The 13629-nt window shown below is 29.5% G+C and overlaps 1 protein-coding gene and 1 long non-coding RNA gene across 3 annotated transcripts; both read left to right on the forward strand.

The window, feature by feature from the left end:
- The first annotated feature begins 2665 nt into the window (after positions 1-2665).
- Positions 2666-5663, forward strand: LOC121207712 (uncharacterized). The gene is made up of 2 exons (XR_005902833.1): positions 2666-3506; positions 3636-5663. It is a non-coding gene; the product is annotated as an uncharacterized lncRNA (long non-coding RNA).
- A 3910-nt stretch (positions 5664-9573) lies between these two features.
- On the forward strand, positions 9574-13043 carry LOC107937175 (probable protein S-acyltransferase 15). Of its 2 annotated transcripts, XM_016870019.2 has the most exons (7): positions 9574-9979; positions 10673-10765; positions 10862-10963; positions 11048-11119; positions 12263-12361; positions 12458-12553; positions 12628-13043. In XM_016870019.2, exons 1-7 carry the CDS (start codon positions 9704-9706, stop codon positions 12721-12723), a joined length of 834 nt encoding a protein of 277 aa, XP_016725508.1. In that variant the 5' UTR covers positions 9574-9703; the 3' UTR covers positions 12724-13043. The 2 variants fall into 2 exon arrangements, with proteins under 2 accessions (XP_016725508.1, XP_040934014.1); XM_041078080.1 differs by lacking the exon at positions 12263-12361 and having other exon boundaries at positions 9582-9979.
- Positions 13044-13629: the final 586 nt, after the last annotated feature.

A 13629-nucleotide genomic window follows, 5' to 3' on the forward strand; every position in this document is an offset into this window, starting at 1 on the left:
CCACTAATAATAATAATTTAAATTTAAAAAATTAAATTGCATTTCTTTCATAGTATATCCATATCTAGGGTTTAAATTACTTTGAATCAGTCAATCTTAATTGAATCAAAAAGTAAGCTTTATTTAAACATAAAAATATAGTGGAGGTTTAGATATTCTATTATTGGAACCAATCACAAAAAAAAAAAATTTAAAAAAAGAGAATAGGGTAAACTATATTTAAGGTCATTAAATTATTAGTAAGTTTATGTTTTGGTCATTCAACTTTAAAAAGTTACAAAATGTTCACTGAACTATTTAGAAATTTCCGTTTAAGTCATTGAACCATTTGAAAATAAGTTATTGGGTTGTTAAGTTTTTTTTTTCTTTTAAAAGTCTTGTTAGCGACCTCCAACTGATGATTTGACGATCAATATGGTGGATCAATACTCATTGACAAGTAGAAAAACACACTTTAGATCCAAGTTGATCTGCCGATTAGTGTCAGTGATCGGAAAAGAAAGTTGTTTAGATTTTAATTTGTAGATTTATGACGTTAAAAACTGTTTCATGGAAAAAAAACTGAATTGTAGAAGGGAAAGGGGAGGAGAGATTTTTTATTAGTATAGGCAATATAAATAGAGAATGCCATAGATTAACAATTTTAACATCTTAGTGAGTTAAATATAAACTTTTGAATAGTTCATAATCATTTTATAACATTTTAAAGTTAAGTAATCAAATCTTAAACTTATTAATAGTTGAAAGAGTTTATATGTAGTTTACCAAAAAAATATATAAAAGAGTAACTAAAGAACTTCTTCGTGATGTACTAGATATAAGAATTTCTTGTCTTGTTTGTCCATACTGGCATATTGGACTGTGATGTGTGATATACATAATTAATAGAATTTTTTAATAATAGTTTCTAAGTTGAGTTATTATTAAAAAATGAGTTATAAATATTTTTTATTATTGAAATTAAATAATTATGATGATGTATGAGATTCTTAGCGGAACTCGTAGATTATGGTGTAAGAAAATTCATGACTAATGAAGATAAATAATTGGGTTGAAGTTAAATCCTAGATTAATATTTTGAGATGCTGATCCAACCACATATGGTATAATATAGTTTTTTTTTAAAAATTATAATTACAATTATATTAATAGTTATTAACAAAATCAATTATTATAAAAATTAAAATGAATAATTAATTTATTGTACTTAATTAATCAAAATAAATTTGGATCAAATCTAGACATAATGAGATTTAAATACAGAAATCTCAAAATTCTAAGTAATCTTCTTTATCATTAAGCTAAATTCTCATTAGTTAATATATTATTAATTTGAAGTGTTATAATATACATTGATAATGACAGTGAGAATGACCGCAAAATAATAACAAAGAAAAATAAGAACACGCAAATTTTATATGGAAAACCCTTATCGAGAAAAACTACAAGAAGAGGAGGAAGAATTTACTAATTTTAAAAAACAACAATACAAGAGATTTTCGGCTATGCTTTGTCTTTAAGGGTTAAACGACCTTTTTGTAATCAAAGCATAATAGAAGAAGTATAGTCTTATATGGATTCAACTTGTGCGGCAAGGTCCGTACTACTAAATTTTGTCTCTCTATTTTATTTCTTTAACAAGTGAGTTACACCCAAAACTTTTCAAACCGGATTAAATAAGATTCGGGTCACACAACTCTAACATGAAGATTAAAAAAAAGGACACATGGATGTTTTAATATTCTAACTCTTAAATTTTTTTAATGCATTTTTAAAAAATACTATTATATAAGCCAAGTAAATTTAAAAATACATAATATAGCCTACTTTTAGTATGTATAAATTAACTTGCACCAACCTTAGCTTTTAATTGATGAAAATCTTTTTGTCTTTTTATAGTATTATCAATTTTTTAAAAAGTTGACCTTTGACTGTAAAAATTTTTAAACTTTAAAAACAAAATAAAAAGTTTATCATTATTATTTGTTAGTTTCTATGAATCTCTTTTAACCAAATAAAATCTAAAAAAAACTCTAATTATTTATTTAAACTCATTTTTAGTATTCATAAAATACAAATTAAGGTTCCATGAAAATATTTTATTTTTCATTTTCATTTTTAGAAAAAAAGTTTCATTTTTTATTTTAAAAAATTCAAATGGTAAATAAAAAATTGTTTTCAATAATGAAAACATGAAAACATATTTGGTAACTATTTTTATTTAACAAAAATAAAAAAAAAATTACATTTGTATGGATTTTAACCATGGTACCTGATTTAATATTTGAAAAATTGTTGAAAAAATATTTTTGCATTTATCTAGATTTGAATTGGGTTAAAGCATCTAAATTTATTTTTATATTTTTATATTATTTTTTTAATTTTTACATATTTTAATTTTTGTTTTTTTGAAATTATTTTAAAAAAATTAACTTAGCACATTTTCTTTAATATTTTTCATTTTTTAAGTAAATGAAAATGATTTATGTTTTCTTAACCCAAATAGAGTCTTAATGTGTTAAAAAAAATACAATAAAAAAGAAATAGAGAGGGCATAGAATTTCCATGCACCTACAAGTGACTTGAAAATCTCTCATGGGAATGTGATGTGTATATAAACACCCTCAAACTATTCCTTTTTCTTCACCTACTCTTTCCTCATAGCTCTTGTTTTCTTTTATGTGTATTATTAACTTGCCTAGATCTTCATTTATCCAATAATCTCTGTTTTCTTTTCCTTTTCAAAATGTTAAAGCCCTTTTTTTTTCATCTCTTAACCCTTTTTTGGGGGTTCGTTTAACTTTGAAGATTGAAGAACCATGAAATATAACAAGAGAAGAAATTAAGAACCCTTTTTTCTCTTCTTTATTTATTTATTTTGTTTTTTTTTGGGTTTTCAAGGTAAGTTGAGTTGTCAACTTTACTCAACTTTGATGTTTGAAAAAAAAATTGACCCACAAATTTAAGAACCATGAAATCTAACAAGAAAGAAAAGTATGTGGTACTAGTAGTTGGGAAGTGTGTTCTTTATTTTTAATATTTCACAGACTTTTTTCTTGTTTTTGAAAGGTAAAGTCATTTTTTTCTATACATATTAACATATAAAATCATTTTTTTTCAGATTTTTGCTTATTTTCATGCCCTTTTCTTTTGTTTAGTAAAGCTATACATATTTTCTGTATTTAGGGTTTCGATCCATTTGTGAAATGCCAAGTTGCCATATGCTAAAAACAAATTCAACCCTTTGTTCTCTCTTTTCTTTTTTTCTTTTTTTTAATTTCCTGGAAATTTCACACTTAGTTTCAGATTTATCAGTCATTTTTTGCTGATGCAGCATCTTCAAGATTCACATGCAAAGTATAGTACGGCCAGGCCATAGCTTTTGTTTGAAGCATGAGAATCTTGATGATGCTGCATCGGCCATTAATGACTCCATAACTCATCCATAATGGAAAAATCTTTATAGATCTTTCAATTTTCCACAGCTTTTTTGGCAACCATAAAAGGTAAAACTCCACTTAATCCTAATACCCTTATTTTGGCTTCTTCTTTTATTTATATATATGTGTGTGTGTGTGTGTGTGTCTGGTAAAAAAGCTGAATTAATATTCGACTGCTGTTGTTTCTTTTTGCAGTACATCACGATGATGATGATGACTTTTAATTATATCAAAACACATGAACTGTTTCAATTTGATGAAATTAAGGTTAGAAGAAACTTATATATGTAGTTTTAGAGATTATAAGTATTATTTCCCCCCCCTCTTCCGTACAACCCCAGTTTCTCTTTTTCTGTGTTTTAATACTCGTGTTAGGGTTTTGAGAATTTAGGGTTTCTTTTTAATGCCCTTTATCAGAAGCTTTTTTTTTTTTGCGTTTTTGGTATTAATTTCTTGTAGTTCATCCACAAACCTCAAATGGGTTTCTTCTGAAAGGTACAAATACTTAATAGTTTTTTAAAAAAATGATCCTTGAATCTCTTGTTTTTGCTAGTTTGAGATCTATTGTTGTGTTCTTATTTTTGAATTTTAGGATAAATTTCATGGACCAATATTTCTCTTCAGTTCAGGCTTTTGTCAGCTTTCTTCTAATCATTTAAGGAATCTGCAATTTAAAAAAAAATCTTTTTTTTCAACATATGCACATTAAATCCTTGAGACAGAAAAAAAGACATTAATAAAATAACATATTGTACTCCATGTTCCTGAGTGGTTTGAGGAAGTATATATATGTATATAATTGAGGCAAATTCCCAGACTGAAACGTCCCACATGCAAAACATAAGAAAAAACAAATTATACATACAAGCATTAGCTGTAAGTCAGCAAAAAAAATGGGAACCAATATGATTCTAAATTACAAATCTGCATTGCATTATCTTTCAAAATAGCACATGATTATACATGGAGACATCATGGGGTAAATGATATGATGGACTTTGTTGTTTGGTACCTGAGCAAATTAACTTCAAATTTTCTTTTTCTTTTTTCTTGGATATCACGGGGGTAAATGCTATTGAATCCAGAGCAAGACCCTGAGAAAGTATATAATTTAAGAAACATACTTTAGTTATAAACTTGCCATGAAGCTTTTGGGGAATTAGCTTATAGTGAAGTGAGAAATGGTGATATGAAACCATGTATTTTGTGGAAGAATTTTAAAAGCCATAATAAAAAGCAGTGGAGAATGGACGCCTGCTGGTCGAGTGTACGGTAAGGATTAGAGTTTTAACAATGTGAATGAAAAAAAAGTTAAAGCACTATTTGAATCCTCAATTTTTTTCCAATTTAATCCTAAACTTAGTAATTGTTTCCATATTGAGACTTAAACAATCTTTTTCCAAGTTAGTATTTGAATTTGACAATTGCTCACACATTGAGGATTGAACTTTAGGTTTTTCAAGAATTTATTAAGGATTAACTTGGACAAAAGAAATTTAGACTTCAATGTGAGAACAATTGCCAAGTTCAGGACTAATTTGAAAAAGAAATTCAAGCCTCAATGTAGGAATAATTGCTAAATTCAGGGGCTAACTTGAACAAAAAAAGTTTACCAAGTTCAGGGGTTGGGGGCTAAACTTTTTTTTTTCTAAGTTAGCTCATGAACTTGATAATTATTCTCATATTGAGACTTGAACTTCAAGGTTTTTAAGGTAATATCAATGACTAACTTGGACAAACAAAGGTTATAGCTTAAACGTGAGATTGTCAAGTTCATGGACTAACTTGAAAAAAAATTATAGATCCGATTCAAACACAAAATATTAATTTAACCAAAAGAGTCTAGGAAAGCTTTATCTTCTATTTAAAAAATTGACCTGATTCCATTGAATTTAGTCAAAACCGAAAGTAATTATGGGTATCAACTATATACATATAATTATATATATAAAGTGGTGGCATTTAGTGACAAAAGCTATTATGTCATTTTTGACAATGGAAATGAAAGTGTGATTTGAATCATTCCTTCTTCAAACAGGTCCACTCAGTCTGAAGAAAAAAACAACTTCAAAGTGTACGATGTTATCCGAGCAAATCAACCCTAGATGCCCATGTTTACACTATATATAAAATATATTTTTTTGTGTTATGCTTTATTTTAATTATATTTTTCATGTAATATTCCTTTTTTTTTCAAGGTTTTTCATGTAATATTCATATCAACGTGTATAGGCTTTTGATGGTAATGTTTGGGCTGAAAATAATTCATTTTATACACTATCATCACTATATATATACTGTTTCATTGAATTTAGTTAATAATTTTTTCTTTTTCTTTTTTATTTGTTGCTTTCACTATTTATTTATTTTTTAAGTATTTGTTTTTAATGCAAATATATCACACATAAATATGATAATTTCATTTTTCCAAAGATTTTTCAAATAGATTAATTTTAAAAAAAATCAAATATACCAATCCTAAACACATATCAATAATATCCAATATTCTCCCAAATAAAATTAATAGTTCTTCACTCTTTCTAGCCAAATAATTATTTTACTTATACAGGTGATATATCTTGTCTTCACCTACCCTAGGGAAAAGCATTATTGCAGTCGGCACTACATACATATACACATTTTTAAAAAGAATATATATTCATGACCATCTATTTATTTTAATGCATGACAGCCTTCTTTTTATACATAGAGTACTATGTTTGCTTCTTAATTTCTTCACGCTCTCCTCGACCCTTCAAGCCATATGCTATTTATACATCAAATTTAAGAAACACTGAATCAGACAAATTCATGGTCCCCTTCTCACACATTTCCTTTGATTAGGTAGCTCTACAATAACTCATTCGATTGATTTATATAGTGAATTCTATGATTCTTCTTTTAATCTTGGATTAAAACAAATTAAGTAATATGGTTGGGCCATGAACATGTGTAGTTGAGCAGCAATGGTCCCCCCTGGGAGGCATGATGATAACAAAGAGTTAAGGCTTTGAGAAAAAAAAAATACAGTAGGAAATTGAAGGGCGATGATGATGAGAAATGAGTGATCATTATAATCCATTTACATTGTACGTTCCGATTTTAGACAACACAAATTTAAATGACGGACAGACAGCTAGATTTGTGGGATTTATGACAAGCATTAAGGTTTCATTTACCATACATACATATATATAACATTATTAAGGTTTTATTTACTGATGCATATATGTCTATATATATATACTATGAAAGAATTCAAAATTAGGGTATAAATGAGACACTAATATTTATGAATTATTCGAGTTTGATTAAGAAATTTAAACTCGATTTGGTAATTATTGAGCTAAACTCGAGCTTGAGTTATTAATAGAGTTGAATTTGAGCACCATAGTACTTGATTCAAATAGTCATCAAGCCTAACGAGCTTTTCGCTTTAAGAATTTCAAAAATTAAAAATCAATTAATCCCCTATAAACTTTTTATCAACTTTTTACTAGTAAGACCCTTTGATCGACATTGTCCATTAGGAATTAAAGGCAATGCTGACATGACCATTAACAGATGTCATGTCAACCAATAAAGATTGACATGGTGATCCTCGTCAACACTAGATGCTAATGTGGCACTGCCACATCAGTAAAATAAAAAATTTCAAAACAAAATTAAACTTTTTAAAAAATATCTAAAAAGAACTTAGACAACTGATTATCCAGATTCATTTGATTTTGGACATGGTGTCCATATTCATTTTAAAATTATTAAAAAAACGAATTTTTTTATAAAAATCATGAAAAGTTAATTCAAAACATAAAATTTATAAAAACATAAAAATGTTATAAATTAATTAAGATGGTAAAAAATCATAAAATTTATTGAAAGTACATGACAATTATAAAAAATCATAAATTGGATCTTTTCATATACATTTGGTATTTCAAATCAATTATTTTTTCATATAAATATATTCAAAATTAAGATAGATCATTTTCAATTGAAATATAAGAATGTGGAATGTAAGTATAAATTAATGGCATTAAGTACACGAACGTATATAAGAAGTTAAACAAAATTTAAAATATTGAATACTTTTAAATTGAAATAACTGGAATTTTAATATATATATATTATGGTTTGATTGTAAATTTAATGAGCTTTTTATAATTCTTTTATGTTTTCTTATAGTTTTTAATTATTTTAAAATTTTTATAATTTTAATAATTTTTTTAATTTTTTATTCTAAACTGAATCTTGATAAATAGGTGCTTGAATTCAAATGAAAATGAATAATTATTTGTCTAGATTCATTTTGATTTATATTTATATTTTTTAAATTTTTTATTTTATTTTCAGCAATCAGTGTCGATTTGACGTCTATTAACGATCATGTCAATGTTTTTATTAATTTTTTAATGATCAATATTGGTCAAAAGGTCTTATTGGTTAAAGTTATAACATAGATGTTCAATTGGATGCACAAAGTTGGGAGAGGCTTAATTGATTTTTTTTTTTGAAATTCTTTGAGGACCTTTTATACTATTAAGCTATTTTTATATTGTAAAATACAATTTTACCCCTATTATATAAAATGATGTTAATTACGAACAAACTCGAGCTTGAATATGAACAAGCTTAATCAAGCTCCAGTTTGAACTTGAATATAAAAATTATTAAATGATCTTAATTGAGCTCAAGCTCAAATAGTTGGATTATGTCTCGACCCCAACTCGTGATTAAGAATTGATGTTGGAGTTGAGCTATTGTTACCAGATTCAAGCCTTAGGTGCATTAAATATGTCACCTTCTATAGAATCAAAATAGTATTGTAGCTTTGGTATGAAGGGTAACAATCTGAAAGGAAATGTTGTTGTAGCTAATAAGCTAAGTGAAAATTTAAGAAACAAGTGAAGGAGAAGTGAGAAGGATAGTGGCAAAGACTCATTATATATCATACATAAGGTGGAGAATCTAGGGAACAGAGGAGAATGAGAGTCAGAAAGCACAAATGCCTCCATTCCCACCCCTTGAGGTTGATTACAGCACTCCAGCTCAAGTCTTGAAACTTATAATCCTTCTGGTAATGCTGATGCTTCCAATTCTGATAACGCTAATGGGTTCAAGCCTCCCAAATCGCCATGATTGTTTTAGGTTGGAACGTAAGGAGATTCTGGTTGACTCTAATGTCGTATCAGTGTCACCAATTCACTAAGAAATATGAGATTACTGTTTGCTTTTTAATGGAGACTATAAACAAGGTAACCTTTTTTGTAATGCTTTAGCTTTGAAATGGGGTTTTGATTATGTCGATAGGACTTATAGTATAGGTCTTAGTGGTGGCACTTATGTAATAAAAAATGCATTTTCATCCTTTTTGTCTTCGTATTTTTATATCATCTTTAAATAAAACTAGGCCTGATCATGGGTCAGGTCATCTGCCAAATCCCGAAGGCTTACTCGAAAAGGGAGAGTATTTGGGCAAAAGTATAGGTTCGAAAAATGGATTTAGACAAAAAATAAGGCACTAGATCTTGGGTAGAATTTTTATGCCCAAGCCCGGCCTGAATCAGCTGTTTTGTTATCATTTCGCTATTATATTGCTATTATTATTTTTTTGTTATTGTTTGAATATTGTATAACTCTTGTTTTATTGTTAATTTTGCTACTATTTTAGAGGTATTTGCTTGTTAAGTTGCAACTATCTTAGTGTTATTTAAGTATAAATATTTTTTAATGTTTTTTCAATTTGATTTATTTTAATGTTTTTAGTGTACTTGATGTGTTATATTTTTAAAAATTTTTTATATAAAAAATAATCTAAAAAATTTAATATGGACAGGCAGAGTCAAGCTCGATTTTAGCTTTTTTAATTTGAATCGAGTTTTAGTAGAATTTTAAGTCCATATTTTAAGCTGGACCTAAAAAATTTAAAATTTTGTATCAATTCAACTTAAATCCAACCTGACCTGACCCATAATCAAGCATAGGTCGAACTCACATCCTCCCAATGCTGTTGCAATAGCAACAAAGTGAATGGATGTGAAAATGAAATTGGCCCAAAATGAAATTTGAAAAGAGGACAAAAAAAACATTGTTGGACTATAAATTGCCCCAAAAATCTTAGCCCAAACCACAAAATAATCTAAAATGTTTTAGATCATGAAACCCAAAAATTATACACGAAATTAATGTTCTCCATCAACGAGTACCAAAACCTTTAATGCCTGAGCTCTGTTATTCTCAAACAACAATTCTCCCCCAAAAAAATGAAATTGAAAAATTTCCTCTCGATTCCAATTTTTTCAGTGTTTTTGGTGATGGGTTTTGTTTATTATATCACAGTTTTTATTTTAATTGAAGATTGGGTTGGTTTGCAGACCTCAGCTGGGTCTTTAAATTCCATGATCTTCACCACCTTGGCTTGTCTTTGTGTCCTGTCTTTCCTCGTTGGTGTCCTTACTGACCCAGGCCGTGTTCCTTCTTCTTATATCCCTGATGTTGAAGATGCTTCTTTTGCCTCAGATCAAGAGCCAAAGAAAAATGTAAGATTTCCCCCCTTTCTAAAATTTTGTATTGAATCAAATAGTTTCAGAGAAAGTTTTGAATTTTTGGCCCAATTAGGTTTTGATGATATTTGGGTTTTCCTTATTGACTAGGAAGATTAGGGAATGAATATGAAATTTTGGGTCTTAATGGTAGATCTTGGCTTTTATTTCCAGTTTCTTGAAATTTTGGGAAATTAGGGTTTTTTTTTTAAAATATACTCATTTACGTTTTTTATTGGATCTAATATTGACCCTTAAATTTTCCGTAACATGTAATTTGCCTATGGTTTTATGGAAATTAATAAGAGAAGATTATGTTTGTAGCAAGAGAATTTTGTAGTTGATAATTTGTTGATGCAAAGATTGTTAGCCCATATCCATTATAAGGTATTGTCCGGTTTAGAGGTCTAAAGATTGTCCTTTGAGAAAAAGAGTCTCAATAGGAAAAGGTGACTCGCATTATATCAATGGAGGATCATTATGTACTCTTTAACTTCAGTGATGGATAATTTAGGTTTTAGAATAAGAATACTGTGACGTATTGTTCGTTTTAGAGGTCTAAAGACCGTTTTTTGAGAAAAAGAGCCTCCACAGGGTAAGTATAACTTGCTTTATATCGATGGAGGATTGTTTTACTGCTTGGGAAACAAACTTCGTTATGTAATCTGACTTCAGTAATGGATGATTTAGGTTCTACAATCAAAATATTGCGACAAATGTGCTGCATATAAACCCCCGAGGACACATCACTGCCGGGTTTGCAAAAGATGCATACTAAGGATGGTAGGACATTATCTTTAACCAATTCTTGTACGAGTAAAAAAACTTCTTTGACCTTGAAACTTTTGATAATGGTTTCGAATGCTAAATTGAGTGTAGGATCATCATTGCCTGTGGATAAATAATTGTGTTGGTTATTGGAACTATAAAGCTTTCTTCAATCTTATACTTTATGCAACCATTGGTAGCATCCACTCCTCAGTATGTATCATTTTCTTCTTGTCTTGTTTTTTAAAACCCATTTGATGTTGCCCTGAGTTGTAATATAAAACCTGTCATTGTTAGGTAATTGTAATAAGCTGTTTCCGTCAGAAGGACTGGAATTACAGTGGAACAACTCCCCTCAAAATTTTTTATGTAAGTTGTAGTTAATAGTATGTAGTTAAATATATGTATCTGCAATTTATTGTTGTTACAATTAATATCGTTTATCAAGTGTATAAGTTCTCGCAAGTGCCTGTCCTGTTTCTAAATTTATTTGGTAAGTATGCGGGGAGAATCATGTCTGCTGTAATCTTTTTCCAGCTAGTAGAAAGATCATGTATTTTTCCAGCTGAGTATGAAGCAAATCCATGTTACTTAGTCTTGGGAATGAGTTTAGAGTAGGAGTATGTGCTCTACGTGGATATACTCTCTTTTTTTTTGTATGTTTTTCCGTATATTTGGAGAATCTTACCCCTATATCTGTGGCCAAATGTATGTAGGATACACCTTCAAAAAATATATATATGTGGGATACAGGTGTTGTACTTGAGTACTTTAGGGAAAACGAAGTGTCAAGGCAACATAGAAGTAAATACAAAATCTAGATGGTTACGGCTTTTACCCATTGTCTTTTAGATCTTGTGCAAATTCCGGTTAGATATCTCCGAACTGTGTTGATCCCGTACTCTTTTACGTTTTACCCTTAATCCATCCATATCCTCTTATTTCAAATATAAACTCTGGCTTACTTTTTAATTTTACTTGCATCAGTTTTCTTATGAATCTGTGCGGATTTCTCTTCTTTATATTAGGGAATATGTTAAAGTATCATACTAGAAGCATGCATTTTTACTTTTTAGGTTACGCTTGATTTTCTGATCCCAAACATGGAAGAATAAAAACAACCCTAATCTGGCCCCAGCCTTTGACAACCTGAGTTGCAAGGTCCCAAAATAAAAAGAGCTAACTGGCCTTTCTTATTTGGATGCATTCTATTCCAGGCTTGAAATTTGAGTTTGAATATAGTGAACTGAATTAAAATTTGATGCCCGTGTATGACATCCATGTTTGAAGCTTATCTAGGCATAGGTATATGGGGATATGAGCAGCCAAATGTATGACATGCCTATGCTGGACACATGCCTGTACTCAAACCTCACATGAATTCGAGTAATGCAACTTTTAGACTCACACTCTCCCTCCCCCAACCAGGAGGAAAAAAAAGTGTTCTTGCTCTTCAATCCAGCTGTTTAAGAGTTTATAAGCTATTTAACAAATTCTCAGAATGTGTTGTAGCTTGCGTGTGGATTAATGATGCTTGCATTATCAGTAACACTTGGGACTCTCTTAGGTTGGCATATCTACCTTATAACTCACAATATGACAACCATAGAGGTACACCATTGACTTACTTCTCACAGTTGACTGCATTGGCTTGAATTAGTGTCCTGTACAATTGTCTAACGCCACCTTCAAATTTCCTTTTGCCAGTATTATGAGGGAATACGAGCCGCATGGTTGGCAAAGAAATCCGGGCTGAGCTATCGTCATCCATTCGATATCAGTGTTTACAAAAATATTACCTTGGTACTGGCCTCCTTTTTTCTCTTTTGTTCGATTATTATCTTTGCTTATATGTGTTTTATTGACTTCTTAATCAGGTATTGGGTCCCAACACACTGAGATGGTTTTGTCCGACATCAACGAGCCATCTAAAAGACGGAGTTAACTTCCCCACTTTACGTGATACTTCATAGATGTTTTTCACTTCAACCCGAGTTGTCACCGGAATAGTCCTATACTCGCATATAATTATCATATTATTTACAAAGGAGAAAGGATAGCTTCAATGAGTTGTTGGCCTCAGTGGGTGAAAATGAAATGGTCAACCATAGATGTATGCTTTGCCTTTGTTGTTCTTTTACTTCTTTCAAGTCTGTGTTTTCAATTCCATTTTGTAGGAATTTTATACATCAAGTTTTGTCACATAATATGATAGACTAAGCAGTTCATACAGGTTTACAATTGAATGTAAATTGTTGAAATGAACATAAAATATATAATCGTTTTAACTTAATTGATGCATTTAAATTTATTCCATTGTTTATATTTACTAGTATGAATTTCAATGTCGCTGAAATCGGGCTGAAATCGGACTAGACTGATTGGACTATAAACTAGCTGGTATACCGGTCCAAATAAAGGGGAAAAACTGATTGAACCATGGTTGAACCGCAAACCCTTGATCGGATGAGCAGGTAAAAGAATCGGTTTTTTACATTTTGGGTCATATTTCCCAGCCGGAGAAAAAGACCAACAAACACTAGCTAAAGCCAACAAAAAAAAATAAAACAAATAAATTAAAAAATTAAAAGCAACCTTAAAACTAGTCAAATAAATCCAAAGGAATGTAAAAACTACAAAGCTTTGAATCTTTGCAGCTTAGTCGTCCAAGTCCTTCGTTGAGGTTTATTACTGAATTTCCTTGTTTCAACTTTAGGTTCTAGAATAACCTCCTCATCTTCTCTTCAGTCTTCTCATATCTCAAGCATTTTTTAAAGATTAAAGAAAAAGGAAGGATGGTAATCAGAGTTTTTGAAGATGAAAGATAAAAAAATGAGATTTTTTTAAGATAAAAAAAAAAAGAAAAGAACGGCAAGCAG

This window comes from Gossypium hirsutum, chromosome A10 (assembly GCF_007990345.1).
Source record: "Gossypium hirsutum isolate 1008001.06 chromosome A10, Gossypium_hirsutum_v2.1, whole genome shotgun sequence".
Classification (NCBI taxonomy): Eukaryota; Viridiplantae; Streptophyta; class Magnoliopsida; order Malvales; family Malvaceae; genus Gossypium; species Gossypium hirsutum.

Bases quoted from the DNA above. Each gene is read 5' to 3' on its own strand.
- LOC107937175 (XM_016870019.2), top strand. From the start codon at position 9,704: ATGAAATTGAAAAATTTCCTCTCGATTCCAATTTTTTCAGTGTTTTTG. The intron at 10,964-11,047 runs GTATGTATCATT...TGTCATTGTTAG, and splicing joins TTGGTAGCATCCACTCCTCA to GTAATTGTAATAAGCTGTTT. The intron at 12,554-12,627 runs GTACTGGCCTCC...CTTCTTAATCAG, and splicing joins TTTACAAAAATATTACCTTG to GTATTGGGTCCCAACACACT.